Source organism: Pinus tabuliformis, chromosome 3_1, assembly GCF_031772625.1.
Source record: "Pinus tabuliformis cultivar Carrire ecotype Pingquan chromosome 3_1, CPIR1, whole genome shotgun sequence".
In the NCBI taxonomy this organism is placed as follows: Eukaryota; Viridiplantae; Streptophyta; class Pinopsida; order Pinales; family Pinaceae; genus Pinus; species Pinus tabuliformis.
This window is the reverse complement of record NC_142301.1, coordinates 465,500,202-465,523,022: the sequence shown is the minus strand read 5'-3', so window position 1 is coordinate 465,523,022 and position 22,821 is coordinate 465,500,202. Positions and strand designations below refer to the sequence as shown.

Sequence of the window (22,821 nt, the reverse complement as noted above, 5' to 3'; positions counted from 1 at the left end):
ATTAATAACACGGACCACGTAGAAACACGACTAGCACATGTTTTTATCGGGTCGTGTTTTAAGAACATTGTTTAGAAACATTTGAAATATGAGGTTGTAACAAATAATTCTGGGATATTTTTACAGTCCCCTTTCTAGAAGACTCGCTGCCACATTAATTTATCAGTTATTTATATCTGTCTTACATGGATCCTTAACAAAAACTAATAGATATTTATGGATAAAAATATGTTTTAGAAAAAAAATATTCCTCGAAAATGATGTGGGATGTCGATAATCAAATTTTCATATTATTTTCACTGTAAAGTCATGATCGGAGTCATGTTTAATTGGCAAATGAGTTTTAAGTGAGATGGAGTTTATTAGAGGGATTTACAATGCAATATGGTTGATAATATTCACATTCTGGAAAAGAACACAAATGTTATAAAATGTGGTATTTGTAGCATACTTTGGTTTCAATGTGGTTTCATTGTGGCTTGTCTATATACTAATAAAATAAGAGGAATAATTTTTTGTTATCATTGTGGTTGGTAATTTTGAGGGGAAATACAAGTTTAGGGATTTGTCTCAACCAAAGTGAGAAATACAATGAGGAGGGATTTACAATGCAACATGGTTGAGAGTATTCACATTTAGGGGAAGAATACAAATGCTACAAAATGTGGTGTTTGTAGCATACTTTGGTTTCAATGTGGCTTCAGTACGGTTTATCTATTTATGAACAAAATAAGAGGAATAATGGTTTGTTAGCATTGCTGTTGGTAACTTTGAGGGAAAATACAAGCTTAGGGATTTGCCTCAACAAAAGTGAGAAATACAATGAGGAAGCCAAGGGCCTAAGGAATTTCTTGATTACACAATGAGAGAAGTGGAAGACAACTATGAATCATGAGAAAGTAAAGAGGGAAAAATAACTAAAAACTAAATTGTTGTGAAGGTGGTTAAGAATACCATGGGGTAAAGGAATCGTATCAAGAGTCAGAACTTTCATATAGAAGGAAATTGGAGTTCTCAACTTTGCTGGAAAAATATCAAACCTTATTATCAAATCTCGAAGCACATCCACCTACTTCTTATTTAAATGACTCTACCATTATTACTCTTACTAAGAATGTAACTAATCCAATAGAAGGAAAAGAAATCACAGAACAATGTAAGTAGACATTATTGTTAATGTTGATCCTAAGCTAATATTTTTATTTTTATCTATAACAATATTATTGTTAAAACTATTTATGGATATTTACACAAACATTTTTTTAAACTAGTTTCATTAATTATTTAGTAAATAGACCTTTTGTTTAGAGTAAAAAATATATATACCAAGTATAAAGAAATACATTTTAATGGTAACAACATTTTATAAAATATTTAAAATCTATAAAATCTATAATTCTAAAAAATAAAATTCTAGATATCTTTTAAAAGTGTCAAGTTTACATAAAATATCAAATATCACTTTAAAAACATTTATCTCTCTTACACACACTATATATATATATTTTTCATAACACTGAAATAGAAAATTAATAATAAATATTTATTAGAGTATCAATATTTAAAACTTACTTTTTTATAAAAAAAATATTAAGTGAAATTAATATGCTATTTATATATAAAAGCAGTATAATTGAATATGGTAATAGCATTATAACATAACGGATCTCATAAATCAAATAATTAATAAAAAAAAACTCAAAAAAATAAAAATTAAACTAAACTTTATAAAATGTTAGTATGCCTATGTTCAATTTGATGATTATTTTAATAATGACACTCTTTCTTTCTAATTTTTTTATTTGTTTTTGGGTTTTAATTTATAAATATAGTGAATAGATAATATCTATTACATATGTTTTTCATGAAATAAAAAAATGTTATTAATGTATTATCAACATCATAATAATAATGATAAAATAGATCAAATAACTAACCATGTAAAATGCAAAACTAAAATCCTAATTAACCAAATAAACGTTCTAAAACATTTGTTTTTGTGTACATGTGTTTTTGTGTACATGTCTAATTTGATGGTTATTATAATAAAACTCAAAATTTTAAAAATATTTTATAAACTAAAATTTATAAAATATTTTTATGTATATGTTTAATTTGATGATAGTTTTTTTTTTTTTTTTTGCTTGTTTATATAGCGAATATATAATACTTATAATATATTTTTGATAAAAATTTAAGTGAAATTAATAATTTTATTAATATTGTTTAAAGTAGTAATGATATTATTAATATAATAATTATTATAAATCAAATGACTACCAAACTAAAGCTCAAAACTAAAACTTATTTTACAAAATAAACATTATAAAACTAATTTAATTTTTTTGGGTGTGTATGTGTAATTTGATAGTTATTTTAATAATGATTTTATTTTTTTTAACATGGTGAATGGATAATTATGATGATTGTTTTAGTAGTTATTTTTTAAAACTAGAATGAATGGGTAATTATGTTAACAAAGATGAAATGAATGGGTAACCATATTAGAAAAGATATATATTTCAGAATAAGGTATTTAGAATTTTAATTTAATTATCAATTATTATTAGGTGGATGGTAGAAAATATTTTTGTTGGTAGTAGTCATACATCAAAGCTGAAATTTATTCTAGAATAGTTATGTCCTTTTTAATTAAATTAATTAATTAAAAAAATATGATAAGAGTATCTAAAGTGTGATATGAAATGAGTTATGGTTTTTAGGGCACGTGGATGAGTTATAGTTTTTAGAGCATGTGGTATTGATAAACTATGATATTGACCCATAATATTATTAAGTGGATTGTAGAGAATATATTTGTTAGTATTGGGAAATAAAGTGATACAGAAACTTGAACGCTTCCGCTTCCACTTCCCTATACAAGGTAGATATATGTGATAATGAACACGTGCTTTCTTATACAATTTAGAAGTGAAGTTATACCAAGACGCTTTAGATATGTGACGAGGCCGCCGACCGTGGGGCCCTACACCAATTATCAGGCTCGATATAGAAATTTGTACGAGGTTCCGTTGGAAAATTTTCATCCACACGATTACGGGACCACAGTGGCCATTCATACGAATGATCTGCCACGAGGCGTCGAGCAGAAGAAACGATGGTCTACAGATAGGCAGCGATGGCCATTGGAGACAGTATCACGGTCAAAGAATTCACCTAAAACCATGTGACACACACGGCGCTATTAGTACTCCTGCAGAAAATCAAAATCAATATCAAGAAAACCCGACTTTTCCTGGTCATTTGAAATGTTCAGGTAATAGGTAAAATGTGAGTCCATATAATACAAATGCCATTTGGAAGTGAAGTGATAAAGACAGATGCCAGTTCCATATACAAGGTAGATATATGTGATAATGACCATATACAGATATGTGATAATGAACACGTGCTTCCATATACAGTTTAGATATGTGACGAGGCCGCCGACCGCAGCGCCATACACCAATCATGCTCGATACAGAAAATGACTTTGTACGAGGTTCCGTTGGAGAATTTTCATCCACACGATTACGCGACCAGAATTGCCATTCATACAAATGATCTGCCACGAGGCGTTGACCAGAAGAAACGATGATCTACAAATAGGCAGCCATGCCCATTGGAGAAGTCACAAGCAATTCTCAGACGATTTTAGACATGGCTGACGAAGCGTCTTATTTAAAGGGGAATCCCTTCGATGGACCCATTGCTAGCGACAGACATTACGAAATCAGCTTCAAGTGGAACTCTGGTCTGGGAATTCCGGGAGCATTCCTCGTAAGGAATATGCATTCACGACAGTTCTTTCTCAAATCTCTAACTCTGGATATACCTGGTCACGGTAAACTGCGCTTTAAGTGCAATTCCTGGATTACGCCCTATGAGACCAGCAAAACTGATCGTATTTTCTTCTCTAACAAGGTATGGCGTATTTATATGCACTTCTTTTCCAGTTAATTGTTTTATAGTTTTCATTTACAAAAGACTAAAAATACGGGTCCATATTAAAATGGGTGCGTCGTGTGATTAGAGCTACCTACCCGAGGAGACACCAGAAGGTTTAAAGAAACTGAGGGAGCAAGATATGGTGGAACTACGAGGAAATGGAACGGGAGAGAGGAAAGTATATGATCGGATATACGATTATGACGTGTACAACGATCTTGGCAACCCTGACAGCAGTCCAGAGCTGCTGAGACCAGCGCTGGGTGGATCCAAGGACTACCCATATCCTAGAAGATGCAGGACGGGCCGTCCACCAACTAAAACAGGTTTAGCATTTCATCCCCCGTAGTAGCATTCGGGTTTATATATACAACTGCATGTTCTCAAGCATTTTATGAAACTGTCTGGTTACGAAACTGTTTATTAGAGATTAGGTGACAAGTAGTCTGCTATTTTTTACTGTTTAAGGACATGGACATTTGGGTTTTACGTTGTGAATTTTATTAGATACGCCAGGTTCGTAATTGCAGCTAGGGATTATAATGTTCAACAGGCATGAGTCTGGTGGAGGAGAGAATAACATGGTAGATGATATTACTAATTAGAGCTTGAAATAATTTTGAATGCAGATCCCAAATCTGAAAGCCGGCCCAGTGGTTCAGAAGTGACCTTTATTCCGCCAGACGAAAGGTTCCCTCACACGGATTTCACTGATTTTGGAGCCCACACCATCAATGCTTTCGCCAATCTGATTGTGCCTGAGATCACGGAAGGTTCTGAAACTGCGTTCAAAACATTCGAACAAATTGAACAGCTCTACGTCCGGGGATTTCAAAGTCGATATAATTCCCTTGAGAAACTTCTTAGACACAACAATCCTCTTCAGATTGTCCATGGATTACTAGAATCTGCAGAGGACAATCCACTGATAGAGTTTGCGCGACCTCAAGTTTTTGCAGGTGAAAATATGTTAATATTTTACGTCCATTTAACTCAACTATTTGTTTGCATGGCTCGAAAAATTTCTCAAACTATTTGTTTCTCGGGCACAAATAATTTCTTTACCTGAAATGAATTTTGGCAACCATAGGTAATAAGAGCGCGTGGAAGGCCGATCTTGAATATGCAAGACAGGCGCTAGCTGGTTTGAATCCGATGGTAATCCAATGCTTACAGGTAATTGTTGAGTCCTTTAAGTACGAATAGGCTAAGGATCTGTGATGGCATTTTGTTCAAACACGCCAATAATTAGATTTTACGTGTGACAGACATTTCCCCCGTCCAGCAACTTGGACCCAAATATCTACGGTCCACAGAAGAGTTCAATCACCGAGCGACACATACAAAAGTTCCTCGAGGGCCTTTCCGTGCAGCAGGTTGATCGTCGCGCTTTCCCTCAATCTTACACTCTCTTCTCCATTGGTTTTTTATGAGTATTTCCAATAAATCAAATCTATCTATGTTGATGTAGGCTGTTGCGTCAAAGAGGGTGTTTATTCTGGACTACTATGATGCATATATGCTGTATGCCGAACGCATCAATAAGCTATTGGAGGGGAGTAAAACATATGGCAGTCGCACACTTTTCTTCCTCACGAACGAGGGAGTGCTGAAGCCCGTGGCCATTGAATTGTGTTTGCCTCCCACCGCTGAACATGAATTAGGTGTTAGAGACGTGTACACTCCTGCTGAGGAGGGAACAGAAGAAGGAGCGTTATGGTTGCTAGCAAAAGCTCATGCTCGTGTCAACGATGCGGGTTACCATCAATTGATTAGTCATTGGTAAACATTCTTGCTTATATTATAATAATATCGACTATATTATTCTTTCAATTTATTAATTTAAAATCTAAAAATATCCTTATTTACATTTAGACTTTTTAACTTCTCACAAAAATATATATATATATATTATCAATTATTATTATTAATACATTCCAACAAGTAACTTTCATTCAGGAAATGTGGTGACACACTATCTTTTCTAAATCTAAAACTAAGTAGTACATATTTTTAAATATTACATTATGTAAAATAAAATATTTATAATTAAAATAATAGTAATGGGTATATATATTTTTCTTTTAATTCTTATTACTATATATTTATGTCTTAAAGACAACTATTAAAATTATCCATTCCTAAATTGAAATGGGTCTTAAGAACTTTTTATATTTACCTATTAGCAGTTATCATTCAATAGTTTCAACTTTACTACATTGAACTTTATCGGCTTTAATGAGTGCAGGTTGAGAACTCATGCAACAATAGAGCCTTTTATTATAGCTACTCATAGACAACTTAGTAGAATGCATCCGGTGTATAAGTTATTGATACCTCATTATCTTGATACGATGGACATCAATCAAGTTGCGCGTCAAAGCTTAATCAACGCGGGAGGAATTATTGAAAAAAGCTTTACTCCACGCAAATACTCCATGGAGATGTCATCTACAATCTATAAAGATTGGAGATTTAATGAGCAAGGATTGCCAGCTGATCTTCTTAAAAGGTTTTTTTTCAAAGATTTAAACACTATTTTCATTAAATATTGTTAACATACTCCATTGACATATAAATTTTATGTTTTGCAGGGGAATGGCTGTCCGGGACCCAACAACGCCCCACGAGCTAAAGCTCATTATTGAAGACTACCCGTTTGCCGTGGATGGCCTCGAAATATGGTTTGCTATGAAGGATTGGGTTTCAGACTACTTATCTTTGTATTACAATGACGATGCATCTATGCAAAGAGATCAAGAATTGCAAGGTTGGTGGAGTGAGATAGTAAACATTGGGCATGGAGACTTAAAGGACGATATGAGCAGATGGTACGAAATGAAGACAAAAGATGAAGCTGTTGAAGCGCTGACCACTATTATTTGGCTTGCATCCGCTCATCATGCTGCCGTCAACTTCGGACAATATGCTTATGGAGGGTACATGCCCAATCTTCCCACCATGAGTAAACAACTTATTCCAAAGAAAGGTTCCAAAGAATACACTGAGATGGTGAGAGATGTAGACGGATATTTCCTTAAAACCGTATCTACTCCCTCCCAAGCCACACTTGTCATGTCCATTTTGGAGACCTTGTCAAAGCATGCTAAAAATGAAGTATATGTGGGACAAATACAAGGATCCACACCAGAATGGGTTGATGACGACAGGATAGATGAAGCTTTCAATCGATTTTCATCGAAGTTAGTGCAGGTGGAGAAGAAGGTAACAAGAAGAAACAATAATCCCAAACTGAAGAACAGGCTTGGGCCTGCTCTAGTTCCATATACGTTACTGTATCCTGACACCATTGATTTATCAAAGTCCGGTGGCCTTACCGGTCGCGGTGTCCCTAATAGTATATCCATCTAATCCATACACTGCCATTCACTGTAGTGTGACAATTTAATATATTAATAACCACTCTGTATCACTCCACAACCAACGTCCTCTCTTTAATGAAAACCCAAAGCCTATTGGAGGGTAAGATATTGTGTTGGGAATTGCAGAGCAAATTACCTAAGCAACAAGTTTCCCAATTGCAATTTAAGTCACTAGCATATCATTTTGCATCCCTATGATGTCTACTGTCCATTTGGAAAATAAGAAGCATTTATTTTTAAAAGAAAGTATTTGCGTCTAAGGTAAATGCTCATCACTATCAACGAAACCTCTTTGAACGAAACATATAACGTTTTTGCATGAGTGGAGAAAATATCGCAATGTTTTGAAATTTACGATAACAAAAGTTATTCGCATAACATCCATTACCTATGCATATGAGCTTTGAGAATATATTGGAAGCAAACAACAGTGAATCTATAAAATAACAACATGAAATTAAATTGAATTATTGTCAATTTTAGATAAATTCACACAAAGTAATATAGAGGTTAGCGTGCTTAACATATATTCTAACTCAAATAAGTTATTAAAGTTTGGACACAAGTAATACTTTGATTAGAAAATGAAAACTTACGAGAGTAAAATACATTTAATCAAAATGTTTATATAAAATATTATTCATTTCCAAAAGAAAATACCCTAATGATATTTTTACATGGTCCTAATGCTAATATTTTTAAGAAGACTAGTAAAAGTGGATGTTGTTAACTATGGTTTACCATGGACAACCGCCGATAATATAACATGATTGTGGTTGACCTGATTAACCTATATAATAATACAAGGGATAATATAATAGTTCAGATACAACAATGAATAAATCAATGCCTTTGAAGTGATATGTGGTTCAACCAAATTTACTAATGTGGCTGATACATGCCGATCAACGTCATTTCCGTATACCAATTTCCATATAAAAGGTGGAAAATGTCGCCAATCGATGTATATCAACTGCATCAGTAAATGTGGTTGTTTTAGCTGAAAGCTGATGTGGGTGGTGGATTCATTAACGGTAGATGAAGAGGGTTGATGAGGTTGATTAAGGTTGACCATGGTCAAGGTTGCATTAATGTTATAAGAACAATTACATTAATAATTCATATGGTTGATGGGGTTAACCATTGTTTAAGAGGCTTGACCATTTTTCATCATATTCAACCATAGAGATCTTGATTGATAATTATGGTTGATCATGTTCAACCATTCTAGCATTTAATTTAATGGCTTGGATTGACAATTTAATGTAAAGTAATTTAAAGCAAAATTGAATTAACCAACAATTGGTGGTCAAGGGGAATGGTCTCCTTTCTCCACCAGCTTCAACATGGTATTTTTCTACAAGTTATGAATAAACTCCTATTTTGTTAAGGGCTTATGATAATTTTTTAGTCTATGCCCATTAACAAGAAAAGTGATCCCTTCATCAACGGTCTTGATTATTTCTTCTCCATTATCAAAAATAGCTTCTACTTCATAGGGGCCTAACCAATGTGTTTGGAATTTCCATTAAAAATATTGAAATTTTGAGTCAAATAAAAGGGCCCAATCACCTGCTTTGAATTTCTTGACCATGATAAATTTGTCATGCCATCTCTTCCTTTCTTAATGAATGACGTTTGTCATTTATATGGCATCTTGTTTGATTTCATCCAATTGGTTGGGCTATGCCAATCTTTGCTTTTGGGCTTTAGAGAGGTGTGGCCCCCAATTTTGTTGTTTTCATGTATGTCTCCACTAGGAAATCAATAGGGAGTAGAGCTTTCTTTCCATAGACATGGCTCAGAAAAAGTGTGTCGAGTGGAATGTCTCCATGTGGTTTGGAGTTCCCAGAGTTCTTTTGAAAACATTTCTCCCTAATCATTATGATTTAGACAGACAATATTGCTCAGTATGGCTTCAAGAACTTTATTTCTAGATTCCATTTGTTCATTATCTTGTGGATGATATGGAGTGGATTTGTGATGTTTGATTTTGTACTACTCTATGATCTTCTGAACAAGTTTGGATGTGAAATTCACACCTTGATTTGTTACAATTTCTCTTGGGACACCAAAATAAGTGAAAATATACTCAAAATGAAATGTAACAATACTATTTTAACTAGCAAAACTTAACTTCTCAACCTCTACCCATTTAGTGACATTACCGGTTCAAACAATAATGTACCTTTTCTACTTGGAAGCTTGATTAATTGGACCTACAGATATATAACCTATTTCTCAAGTGGCTCCATCAGTACCTCTGGTTGAAAATGCATTTCATCTTATTGAACATGCTTTCCCATTCTTAGACGACTATCAAATCCCTTGACATATTCTTTGGAATCCTTAAAAAGAGAAGCCCAATAATATGCGAAGAGAAGGAATTTGTAAGTAGTTCTTCTATTAGCGAAATTTCCTCCATAGGGTTCTTCATGACACACCTTCAATATTCCAGGCATTTCATCTTCTCAAATGCATATTCTGATGATTAGGTGTGCTCTTGTTCTGTACAATTGTCCTTTTATCGAAGAATAAGGTGGACCGGATCTGATAACTCTCTATCTTTCTTTGGTTGATAATTTAGCAGGAAACTTCTCTATAGAAAAATAATTAGTGATATCTGCAAATCAAGGAGATTTAGTAGATATTGTAAGAATATGTTGGTTGGGAAAATTATCCTCCATAGGGATTGTTGTGTTAATATTTTGCATCCTAGAAATAAAATCAGCAATTGTATTTTGCTTTCTAAGTCTGTATAATATACTATTGTTGAATTCTATAACAATAAATTCCATCAAATGATTCAAACATTATTTATATGTGTATTCATTAGATATCTAATAGCAAAATGATCAGTTTGAATAAAATTTTTGTATCTAGTGATATACTGTTTGAAATTAGTAATACCATGAACTACTACTAGGAACTCCTTATTAATGACTATGTAATTGAACAAATTTCATAAAGAGTTATATATGTTTTTCTTAATGCAACCCCTAAAGTTGTGCTTCAAGCATTAATGGAAATATGAAATGAGAGATTCCAATTTGGCCACTTGAGGTAGGAGCTTCAAAATTTTTAAATTTCAATGAATCAGAGGATAATTAGCATGCATAATCCCAATGAAAATCATAATATTCTGTGAGTAATTTAAAATGCCGAAGAAAGTTTCATGAAGTTTTCTATAAATATTGTATAATAACTTAGAAATCCAAGAAAGATTCCTATCGCCTTTTGACATTTGGGTACCAAATGATTTTAACCTTTGTTGGGCCCACCTCGATTCCAAGGCTTGAAATGTGATATCCCAAAACAATAATTTCATTAAACATCATAAAGATGTTTTCATTATTCAATGAAAGGCTAGTTTCTCGATATCTAATAATAAGTTTTTGTAATCTCTCTAACGCTTCTTCAAAAGTATTTGCATAAACTTTAAAATCATTAATATATACCTCAACGTAATTGTGGATCAAGTCATAGAAAATTCCTAATACTTACATTTGAATTGTAGCAGGTGCATTACATAATCCAAATGGAAGTACTTTATAAGCACATGTCCAAGGACGTGTGAATGTTTTCTTATATTTGTCTTTTTGTGCTATTTGGATTTGATTATAACCATTGAAGCCATCAAGAAGATAAAACTATTTTTTTTTTTTGGATAGTGTATGTAAAACTTGATCAATGAAAGATAAAGAAAAATGATCTTTCAAATGGTTGCTTTCTTTAGTTCCGTGTAATATATACAAACTCTCCAATTTTGATTTTTACGGCAGAATAGACAATGGTGAAACCCACTCATTATCTGAAATGGATAGATAAAGTTTACATTGAGGAGTTGTTGTAAATCTACCTTCATTATTTCCCTCAAATTAGGACTCATCCTTCTTTGAGATTTCCTAATAGGTTTTAATTTCTCCTGTGTGCGTGTGTGTAATTCATGTAAGTATTACGATTAATTCCTTTCATGTATGTATATTCCCATTTAAGTCTAAAGGAATTTTCTTGCAAGATCTTAATGAATTCCACATTTTGAAACTCTTCTGTGTTATTATTGATATTTAATATTTTTCTTGGACTAATTTCTACAAGAGTATTGCAAACTTCTTCCATTGAATTTAATGATAGCTTAGATTGTCATGATGACAAATCTTCTAAATAAACCAATTTTCATGAAAATATTGTTCTAACATATGCACATAATAATTGAGAAAAATAACTATTAGTCATAAGATTCATTAATTGATTTTCACCACCATTTCTCTTAATGGAAACTGCTTGTGAGATAGTCACAAATTGGTTGTATATCTTCATACTCTTATTTTTCATCTTCAATCCATTCTTTGTTTTATAGTTCTTCAATCCATTCTTTGTTTTATAGTTCTTCAATCCATTCTTTGTTTTATAGTTTAGTTATTGCTATTGTTGGACGATATGATGTAAATTTTTTTGTTGAATTTCCGTTAGAAATGATAATGTCACTAGATCTACAACCAATGAAATCATCGACCATGGCTAAGCAAGGCCTACCCAATTTCAATGGATGACCTCGTAGATTGGTTTTTGGTGTTAATATCATGAAACCAACATGTTATTCCCATGAATCTAGACATACAATTACATGTTATAATATAGCTTATCGTTTGATAGTAGACCTGTCTGCTAACTATAATATTGCAAGATTATATTGAAGACCAGTTAATTATAGTTCATCCATAGTGTTCTTTGTCATAATATTTATTGTTTCACCTAAATTGATTAATGTGCTTGGGATTTCAACATTATTACTATGGATTTTCATAAAGGTAGTCCCTGGATCTATATATTTATCTATAGTAGTTTTTCCCATTATGATTTCTGTTATTTTTCTAATGATTTGAGCTTGTATTTATTTTCTCTTTCTATCAGGTTTTTTAATGCATACCTCATTTATTATTTTTGTAAAAAATGGAATATCCCTTATTGCATGATGTAAAGTAATATTAATGTCAATATTCTTTAACTCATTTGGCATGTCATAATTTAGCAAAATTAATTGTTTGCATACAACTTTATCTATTTGTATTATCTTCGGGAAAGGTGGGTTTTCTAAGGATATAGAGGGTTGTTATGCTAGAGGAGAAGTAGGATTTGGCCCTATTTCTATATCATTTACTTTGTCATGAATTTATTCATTTTGAGGAATTTCCTCATCTTAACGAGTTTCATCCTCTTTATTTTCTTTAATGACAACAAGATTATTCATTGTTTATAAAAAAATCTCCCTGATCTAAGATGGATACCATTTACGTCTAGAAGAGTTGTTTTGTAAATTTGGAAATTTTGTACTTTCACATTGTAAGTGGGTTGTTGAGGTAGTTTATTTCTCAGGTTTGGGAGTTGTTGTGCATGTACTTGATTAGGTCTTTGGGGTTGTGTTGACATTGTTGGACCTGACAACATTTAGGGGATCTCCCATGTAAGAAGTCCCAACTATAGCTCAGACCATTTTGATTAGGAGTCCCAACAGTGGGTGGTAATGTAGTGTCTTGACCATGGTAGCATGCAAAGATAAGTATGATAACTTTGGGTAGAAGCAAGTGTGTGACCTTGAGGCGAGTTAAGTGCGATGGATGGTGGTTCTAACACATGGAGGGGAAAATGAAGTGTGACCCATAGAATCCTATAATAGTGCGCAACCTTAAAGGAACACACGAGTGGAATGCCATCACAAGATAAAATGCAGAATAGTCAACAAATTAAAGTGAAGGATTAATCCAATAACATTCATTCAACAAGATTCATACAATTGCAAACAAATTAGTTTATAAGAGAATGCATAATTTAAACAACATACTTTGCTAAAACAACCAAAATAGTCCAACTACTGTAACAACATATGCATGAAGGTGTGATGGCTTTGTTATTATTATTATTATAATTGAAAATTCCATCCATACATACACCATTGACAACGACTAGCCCGAGTAGTGGAACATTACAGTCAAGAACACTACTCCTCCAAAGAAGTATACTCTCTCTACTCTATGGAGAAGCCAAGGCTTGCCACAATACTCCAAGCCTTTTCTAGGCCTAAGCTTAGCCATAATCTTGGCTCCCCAAAAGGTTGTTCTATGATTTGTGAGGTTCTATTTATAACAAAGGGTTGGGTGACCCTTGACATTCCCGATCGTGACTCTTTTAATAACCTCATGACTCTTCAAATTTTTTACAAATAACTCATTATATTACATAGTGACTGTTCACATTCCACTAATGACACTTGGAATTTTACTTACAACATATTTACAAATAATATATACATTTTCCACATGTACCCATGTGAGACAAAATAGGCTAGAGACAACCTAATAAGATAAAACACTATGACTTCGAAGTTTAGGAAAAGACCAACTACGAAACCTCCACTTGATGATTTTTGGTCATGTATTGTTGCCAATATTGGTACTATGCGATGATGTCCCAAAAGTGATTGATGATGTATTTATGATAGTGGACTCTCGTCTCCATAGCTTATGGGTATATAGCCTTGGAATCTGTGTACAATTCCTCTTGAAGAATGTGAGGCATGGTGTTGATCATGACAGGACCATCAATGTACTTCTGTATGTTTTGGGCACTCAACTGCAAGTCATTCCTAGTGGCCTCTCGCCTTAGATCATGCATGTACCTTTTGATCTCTAGTTGGACTTGTTCTTGTGCTTAGCTTCGATGAGGGAATCGATTAATGAGATCCTATGCATTCTCACCATGATATCTAAACTCTTTATACAACCATGCATATGAAGCTTGTATGCTACTGATGAATGGGGCAAGATGCTCATAGTTCTGGATCAACATCCAGACCTTTGCTTTGCCTAGCTCTGTTTGTGGCTTCATCATCTTCGGAAAATGAAGTAGGCCCTAGTTGTACCACATTGTCCACTCTTACACATGGGTGGTGGAAACATGCATGTTCTTGAGAGTTTGAACAAACTCTTTGCTCCACTGTTTTAAGCCATGTAGACGAACAACTTCTTTATGCATGGCGATGAATCCACCACAAAGATTTATAATGGTAGTTTCAAATGTTGATACTTCAACATGTATTGCTTTCCTCATATTTGCCATTGCGGAGACTATGCTCTACTCTCTGGATTATTCTACCTCTTACGTGACTACCTACCACTTGTTTTCGATTTGTTCATTCTCAGTAATAGTAACTTAACATTTCCACTTGTGGCTCCTACATAAGCCATGGTGGCATTGCGAAGTGAAAGTAGATGCTTTCTGACATCTGGCATTGTCACCCTTCCCTTCATGAATGCAGATGGCACATGATCATAGAGAAAGTGATTTCTCTGCACCTGTACAATATTGTTTTGCAATTCGTCAAATGATTGATTGTACACATCCATCACTGGATCATCATCAAGGAGAATAGGCTCTCCTTGCTCGCTTGAGACTGGTTCTAAAACTGGAGGTGATGAAGACTGAGAGGTGACCTCGGGTGCTCTCATCATGAGCTCAGTGTCTCGAACATGTGGCTCTGGCCCCAACTCTATGTTTTTCACTTCAATCAGTTTCTCAATCAGCTGAGCAAGCTATCGATCCTACGTATATTCATCCTCTTCTTTAGCTGCTAGATTTTATGACTCCTCAACCTCTATGGGCATTGCTTGCTCTGTCATTGTGCATTACCTTACTTATTCCTCCTTTTTCTACTTGTATTCTAACTCTATCCTTCTTATCTCTTGCTCTTCCTTCAACTAATTCTCCCTTTCCCACAACTTTCTTTCCACTTCCTCGAGCGTCTTCTTTTCTCTCCTCCTTTGGTCTGCTCACTTTAGCTACTGCTCCCTCTTTTCCTCCACTACCAAAGCTTCTTTCTCTAAGATAAGATATTCTCCCATCTTGTAGCTTTTCTCTTCCTCTAGGTTCTTGGAAATATTCCTCTTTCCCTTGTCCTACGCTGGCTTGCTTCTTATTGCTATTGTTAGTGTTCGTTCCTGCGTTGTTACTTCTTGCAGAGAATATTTCTAGGCAGTGGCTATATTGACCATATCATGGAGCTTAGAGTCACTATAGTAGTACATCCATAGGTCCTCCTCATGCCAATGAAATGTCTCATGGATCCATGGATAGTACACCTCCACATAGTGGTTCTTTCAAATATTGTGGGGATCATATAGATTAAAATGTTTGTTTCTGAACTCAAACTTCACTATCTTCTTAGCTTTGACATCTACATCCTTCAATCTCTTAATCACATACAATCTAATCCGCAAACCAATAGTGGGCCATGGTTCCTTCTTCCTCCTATGTAGCATTACTGATAACCTTGTGGAGAAGTGATATGAGACCTCTTGCATGACAAAGTTATCCGTGGCATACCTTGGTATAACATGTAGAGGCTTCTCTTCTCCAAACATCACGATGAAGGTGCCATTGGGTGAGGCATACCAATTTGCAATGTAAAGTATTTTCTCCATTACCTCTTGGGACATGCAAGGTGGATCTTGCTCAAATATCAACTTGTACAATGGGATAATGAAATGGTCAGTCAGCCTTGCCATAACTTCTCATTAGCTTCAGCTAGAAAACAACTTGCAATAAATGTTGATGGTGATATATTTCAGTGTCCATGTCCATTTCATGCCAGGAAACTGATGTTAGGCACAAATTGCATCAAGTAAGTATGCATACATGTAGAATATCTCTTTCTCATCCCTGGGCAGATTCTGGGTGTTAGTCACTACTGGCATGAGGGGGCCTGACCCAGGTTAAACATTAATTAGCCAAACAAATCCCTACACTATTGGCCCTTTCGACATCATCCCGAGCAGCACGGACTGAAGTCTCACCCGAAACAGTATGGGGGATGCTGGAAACAAGTTTCTGCACCCTAAGATGGTTGTGACGTCATTTGATTCTCTCTATCCCTGCCTTCGTCCAGGTCGCTTCACTCTATGGATGTAAGGTGAGTCCTGTATTTTGTCCTTTAATACCTCCGCGAAAGGGTATGATCAACCTTCGCATAACCCTAGTCAGCTGCTCAGGTACTTTCACGTTGCTATGGCCACATGCCATGCAGATTCCCTAATTAGTCTAAGTGATTTGATTATCTTATCAAATGATTAGAGTTAACACCGCTTAAACAAATATCCTTGATCATGTTCATTTATCCAATGTATTTGTATTCATTCGCGCATCATATAAGCATAATAAAGGAAATGCATACATAACATATCAAGATGCAATAACAGAAAAAAGACATAGAAATTGCAGAATATCTTTCTTTATTAATATATTCCAAGTGTTTACAAACTCTATCCACCCTGCGCACACAGCTGCAGGGGTCTACGCACTAAGGTGCGAACTTCTTACCTAGGCCTTTGTGCACTCAGCTGTAGAGCCTCTACCTACGCTACGACCCAAGTCTTAGACTTCTTACTTCAGAGCTACGACTCTGTTACATTATTCATCACTCTATGTCTCTAAAACTACTTAGAATTTAGCTCTTTTTATACAATCCCATGGTCTGCGAACCATGGGTAGATCTCTTACAACCGACTTTATTTTAAAAAACTAAGGGCAGACTACCCTTTATGACACATAACACCTTCGCACTCCGTGACCACAAAATGTGGAGACTTTACCATTTTATTACAAAATTTAACTCAAACAAGGGCTTTTAGCCACAAAACTACCCTTGGGGGATCTCGCTCCCAATAGATCCCCAACACAAACATCGTAACTTGCCCTTGAGTCACTCGATAGGAATGAAGATCTTTGTGCGAAGCCCATCCAGTGCAACCCGTATGACCACTACCTCGGCCATGCACTAAGCTATCTCCTGCTTCGCATCTTCCACTGTCTTCTCGGTCACTACTCCTGTGGTGTCAGCTTGAAGCTTTTGTTGCGACGCTTGCAGAGTCGCAAGCTTGCCTTCAATATTTCCTGTGATTGCGTAAGCTTCCTCCAGCCAGGGCTTTAGTCACGCCTTCAGCACTGCTTCCTTGTGCAGTGTTGAGTCCACTTGTTCCTTCAGCTACTTGGCCTCTTGCAGCTTGGCTAGCCTCCATGCCAGCGTGACAGTTTGTATTGTGCCCTTAACTTCATCATAGCACTATTGTAGCTCACATGTTTCTGTCTCTAGCCTATGTATGTTTATGTCCTCTTGCAAGCTTGTTAGAACCTCAAATGCTTGCTCGAACAACTTCATGCAATTTGCTACTGCACTTTCCACCACCACAACTGCCTATGTGACAGTGGTTGCTGTTCCTTTACTTGTGGCAGTTTGGAGGGTTGGGCCCTCAATCATAACTCGGTAATTTGCAGGTTCAACTCCAGTTGAACCCGCGCCATCTCAGTCTGAGTTTCATGCACCCTTGTGGCCAACTTACGGATGCGTACCTCAATTGGATCTTCCTCCGGAATGGCCAACTCTGGGGCGATTCTACATGCCTCCTCAATGACCTACATGATCTTCTTGCTCTCATTGGTCACCTCGGTCTTAGAAGTGATGACAACATTTCTTTGTAGGGCCATCTGTTCATTTTTGATCCACTATTCGCTGATCACTAGGAGGGCGCGGTGCTCTCGAGCCCTCATTTATGCAATTACTCCATCCTCCAAGAGGTGGAGCACTCCGCGTGGAAGCGATACTAGGCTTAGCCTAACTCCCTTCAAGGGGTTGATAGTCGACCTGTTAGCCACATTGTTCATGGTCAGTGCTCCATTCGACAACACTATCATACTAGAAGCCTTTGTGCGCAGCATATCGGCAACCTCTAAAGTGCTGATGGCCAAGCTGGTAGACATCGTACCAGCCTGCGATGCATGGGTCTGCAACTCCTACAACCCTGTTTGGATAGACCCTAGTATGAGTTGTTGTTGCTATTCAAATTGCTACAAGGCCTCTACGGTGACATCTCTAACTATGTCAAAGATATGATGTAAATCACCCTCCGTCAATGTGATAGGGTCCAACGAGGTCTTGGTCACCTTGCACTTCTTTCTGGACCCTCCCTTCTCCAATTCTCTTGGGCAGTTAATGCAGGCGAATGTCTCTTGAGGGTCTGTGTTGTGCTGTTTTGTTTCTTCCTCTTCTGTCTCAGGTGAGGTGACCACGCGTCTTTGTGAGAGCCGCACTCTATTCCACCTGTCTGCTTACCTGCCTGCTTTTCTGTCCGTTCTGCCTGGGCCTTCTCAGCAGCCTCCCTTTTCCTATTTTTGACCAATTGCACCATCTTCAACTTGGCTTCCTCCTTCTTCTACGTGGCGGACTTGCTACCACCCACTACAAAGTCTGTGGTAGTGCGCCACTCCATCGACCATTGATCGAGCACCACATTGATGGCATCATTCGTGGTGAGATATAGAAAGTCGTACCACTTCTGCGTAGCGTGCCTCCGTGCCATGATGGATACTCGACGAAAATTGGCTTTGAACTCGGCATAGATCTCCATTAGCATAGACCGTGGGCGACAATCGTGACTTGCAATTGATGGCCATCTTGATATTCATCTCCATCAAGATCCAGAAGATCTTACTATCTTAAACTTGTTGTGCATCCTTGGTCGCCCACAACAAAGTGTACTTTGCTGCTTCATGGAGGTCTGGTGCGACCGAAGGGAACTGGTTATCCTCCGGTAGCTCCCATGCTACCTGCACAATCAATAGCAAGATCCATGCGTAGTGGAATGTCTTACTTTGCTCTTATTCTTCATGTTAGTTCGCTAGCAACTCTTTGCGAAGGTAGTTAGACTAGTTAAATTAGACTCCTTTCGCACACTGTTGTGTGAGCGCAATGATAGGCACCGCCACCAGGTTGACGTAGCACTTCCACATCACCTTCCCTGCAAGGATCTGCATTGCTACCTTCACAATCGGGTCGCAAATGCTAGAGATACCGTACCTGCGTGACTTCTTCACTAGCTTGAATTTTTCCTTCATTGACTCTACAAGATCCTATTCACCACCCTTGCCAGCAAAGATCATTGCTGAATTCCCACCTGTATATGATAGGTGCATTATTTAGTGAATCAACATATTTGTGATGGGTATCGACTCTTCCAGCCACAGATACCCATCATGCACCACGCACAACAAATACATGATGACCAAAACTATCATCGAGGTGTGGTTATAGTGTGGCCCCCAGAGCATGTTGAGCAATCCTGCCTTCTCTATACCCTTGATCCACCTTCATGGCTCCAACGTGGTCATTCCCATATTTGTGTCTATGATGCGGCGCATCAGCTGCTTAGTCGCCAAGTGCGGGAACTTCTCGTGGTCCCCCAAGTCCTAATCCTCAAGCTTCAGTAAGGGCACCCATCCAAAACCCGAACCATCGAAATAAATTTCATCCAGTAGAAAAGGGGTTTGAAGGGGAGTCTTACTCTCTTCAATGTCCTTCGAGACCTTTGACTTAGGCTTGCACGGAGGGACATACTTCGGAGACCACGTAATAGGATCTGCACCGTGGGCTTCAACCTCCTCCACTTTGGCTCCCACATCCTCATCGTCCATTGGGATGTCTTCAATATCTTCCTCCTCTGCTTCTAGTTTTATAGCCTTCCCTTTCTCCTATGAAGTACGTTTTGGTGGATTTCTCCTTGGTGAGGCACACACCAGTATGGCAAGCTCCTTTCCCTTCTTGTCCTTCATAGTCTCCTTAGTTGGGGTTGGCTTCGGTCTCAACATTCTTGGTGACTTAGTGAATTCTGCCAATACTCCGGCCACTTCTGGAGCAGCTACCTCTACTTCTATGTCCATTTCCTATGTGAGATCCTCTACTACATTATTGGTATTTATAACCTCTGGGGGTGTGGACATGATCTTATGCAAGAATTCATGTGTTTTTGTCAGCAAAGTATGAGATACCTTAGTCGCTTTCAGAAGCTTGTATTGCTCACAATTCATATGTGCCTGAGAACTCAACAACTCAATTCCCAAAATGCTAAGTCGTTTCTTGTTGAATAACCACTTATAATTTATAGGGCATTTTGAATTCAAATCCTACCGTTCCCCCCAAAATCAGTTCATTAATGCTGGATTGGTATCATATTTTCAAGGATCTAAGCTATAAATTCCGTCTTAAATGCTGGCCGATTGATCCATTTGGCCTCACTTCTGCCGTCTTTTCATGGACAATGACCATAACGGTCATTTTCCAGCGAACCTACATGATTTTTCCCTAAGTGGCGTAGCTCCCTCCGCGCTGTCACGGACCTAGTGACACTTCCTTGCTATGCACCATCCTCCAATCGTGTAGCTCCCCAACCTGAGCAGTGTAGTTTATAGTCCTGTGCCTCCTTTCAACTACCTGGAGTGCTAAGACTGTGCTACCATCATTTAGTCACATGGTTGTACCACCGATGTATGGCTTCAAGCGACTGCCATTCACCTTTCCGGGAAAGGTTGTCCATTCAATTTGATTAGCTGTACCGCTCCTCCATCGGTAATCTCCTTAATAACATAAGGTCCTAACGAGCGCATGTCGAACTTTCCTGAAAATTTATCAAACTTACTATCATATAACAGAACAAAATCATTTACCTTAAATATGCATAGCTTGATGTGTCGACCACGCCATGCCTTTTCGCATTGCTTTTGGACCTGTTGGTAAAATCTAGATAAATATCTTTCTTCATTGAGCTCATCCAGTTGTGCGAGCCTTTCCTCTAGGGATCTATGATCCATCATACCTATGAGCACTGCTATGCACAGACTAGGCACGATGTATTCCATAGGTATTACCACTTCAACCCCATATACGAGCATAAAACAGTTTTATCTAGTCAAATATTTGCATGTTGTTCAATAAGCCCATAATAATGCAAGTATGCGTAGGTTCCAATCACTTTGTTGAACATTGAAAACCTTGTTCAGTGCATTTTTGAGCACTTTGTTGAACGCTTCCACCATCTTGTTAGTCTGTGGGTGATAAGCCATGCTCTTCTGTTGGTATACCTGAAATTCGTCCATTAGCACGCTAATCGTCTCATTTAGGAAGTGCGTACCATGATCACTCATTAGGATCTTTGGATAGCCAAATCACATTAGTACATGCTCAAACAGGAACCTCACTGCAGTCATGCCCATTCAATCCTTCACCGACTGCGTCTGTGCCTAACGCGTCAAATACTCCATTATGGTGATAATGTATCTTGCTCCTGTCTTTCTTTGTGGCTAAATGGGTCCTACAAAATCTATCGTCCAATTCTCAAAGGGTTGCAACATTGTCTATAGATTTGAAGGCATCTCATCCCTCTGCGATGGCCTACTAGTCAGTCAACACACGTCACACACCTTGCAATATGCTTTTGAGTCCTGATGGAGAGTTGGCCACCATAACCCTGCATGTAGAATCTTCTATGATGTTGCTCTTCTTGCATAATGTCCTCCTGCGGTGCCACCATGAGTGTCCATGAGGATGCTGCTTCTTTTGAGCTCAGGTACATACACTCACAATATCTCATCGGTTCCCATTTTGTACAGATGCCTAGTAATGATAGAGAAATTTGCCGCACGCACCACTAATTCCTTGTTTTGATGGACAGTGTATCCTTCCAGAGCATTTCGTGTTGTTAGGAAGTGTATTATATCCTTGAAGTGACCATCTGTGATGTGCACTGCAAATAGTTGCATGTGAGGTAATCCTTCTTCCAAGTTAGTGGGTTCTTCCCCTGTTTCAATGCGCGATAGATGGTCTGGTCCCACATTCAGTCATCCAGGCTTAACAACAACTTCAAAATCATACTATTGGAACAATGAGAGCCACCTGCATATTCTCCCCCCCAACACATGTTTATTGACTAGGTACTTCAGCATAGAGTGATGCATATACATATTAAAGTTGCCTCCCAGCAAGTAGCATCTATACTTCTCAAGCTTATACACCATAGCTAGCCCTTCGTTCTCTGTGGTAGAATAGTTCTTCTCTGCTTTGGATAATCTCTGGCTTGTGAATGCGATAGGATAGTCCAAGCCTTCTCCGCTAGCCTATGTCAGTACTACTCCTAGCGCTATACATGATGCATTGACGTGTACATGAAACTATTTCTTCCAAACCCGGAAGACTAGGATCGGTGTAGTGACCATTTTTTCTTTTAATATATCTAAGCTCTTCTTATAGTCATCATTTCAGCAGATCGTGACATCTTTCTTCAGAAATTTCTTGATAGGTGCGGTGATCTGGGAGTAGCCTTTGATAAACTTTCTGTAATATCTCATATTTCCCAAGGTAGCGCGCAACTGCTTCACACTCCTCGGTGCTTCCAAGTTTAATATCACTGCTATCTTTGCGGGATCTGCCATCAATCCCTGTATGAAAACCACAAGCCCCAATAGGTTCCCAAAAGGAACAAAAAATAGACACTTCTTTAGATTGAGCGCGATCTGGTATCTTCGACAGGTATCCAGCATCAGGCGTAAGGTTGCTACATGGAGTTTTACTTGCCCAAACACAATCTAGTCATCAAAATATACCTCCAAGAAC

The 22,821-nt window shown here is 37.2% G+C and overlaps 1 protein-coding gene across 1 annotated transcript; it reads left to right on the top strand.

Moving 5' to 3' along the window:
* The first annotated feature begins 3,615 nt into the window (after positions 1-3,615).
* On the top strand, positions 3,616-7,564 carry LOC149187770 (linoleate 9S-lipoxygenase A-like). The gene is made up of 8 exons (XM_089409755.1): positions 3,616-3,924; positions 4,034-4,274; positions 4,578-4,907; positions 5,039-5,124; positions 5,217-5,324; positions 5,420-5,730; positions 6,197-6,460; positions 6,543-7,564. Exons 1-8 carry the CDS (start codon positions 3,616-3,618, stop codon positions 7,318-7,320), a joined length of 2,427 nt encoding a protein of 808 aa, XP_089265881.1. The 3' UTR covers positions 7,321-7,564.
* Positions 7,565-22,821: the final 15,257 nt, after the last annotated feature.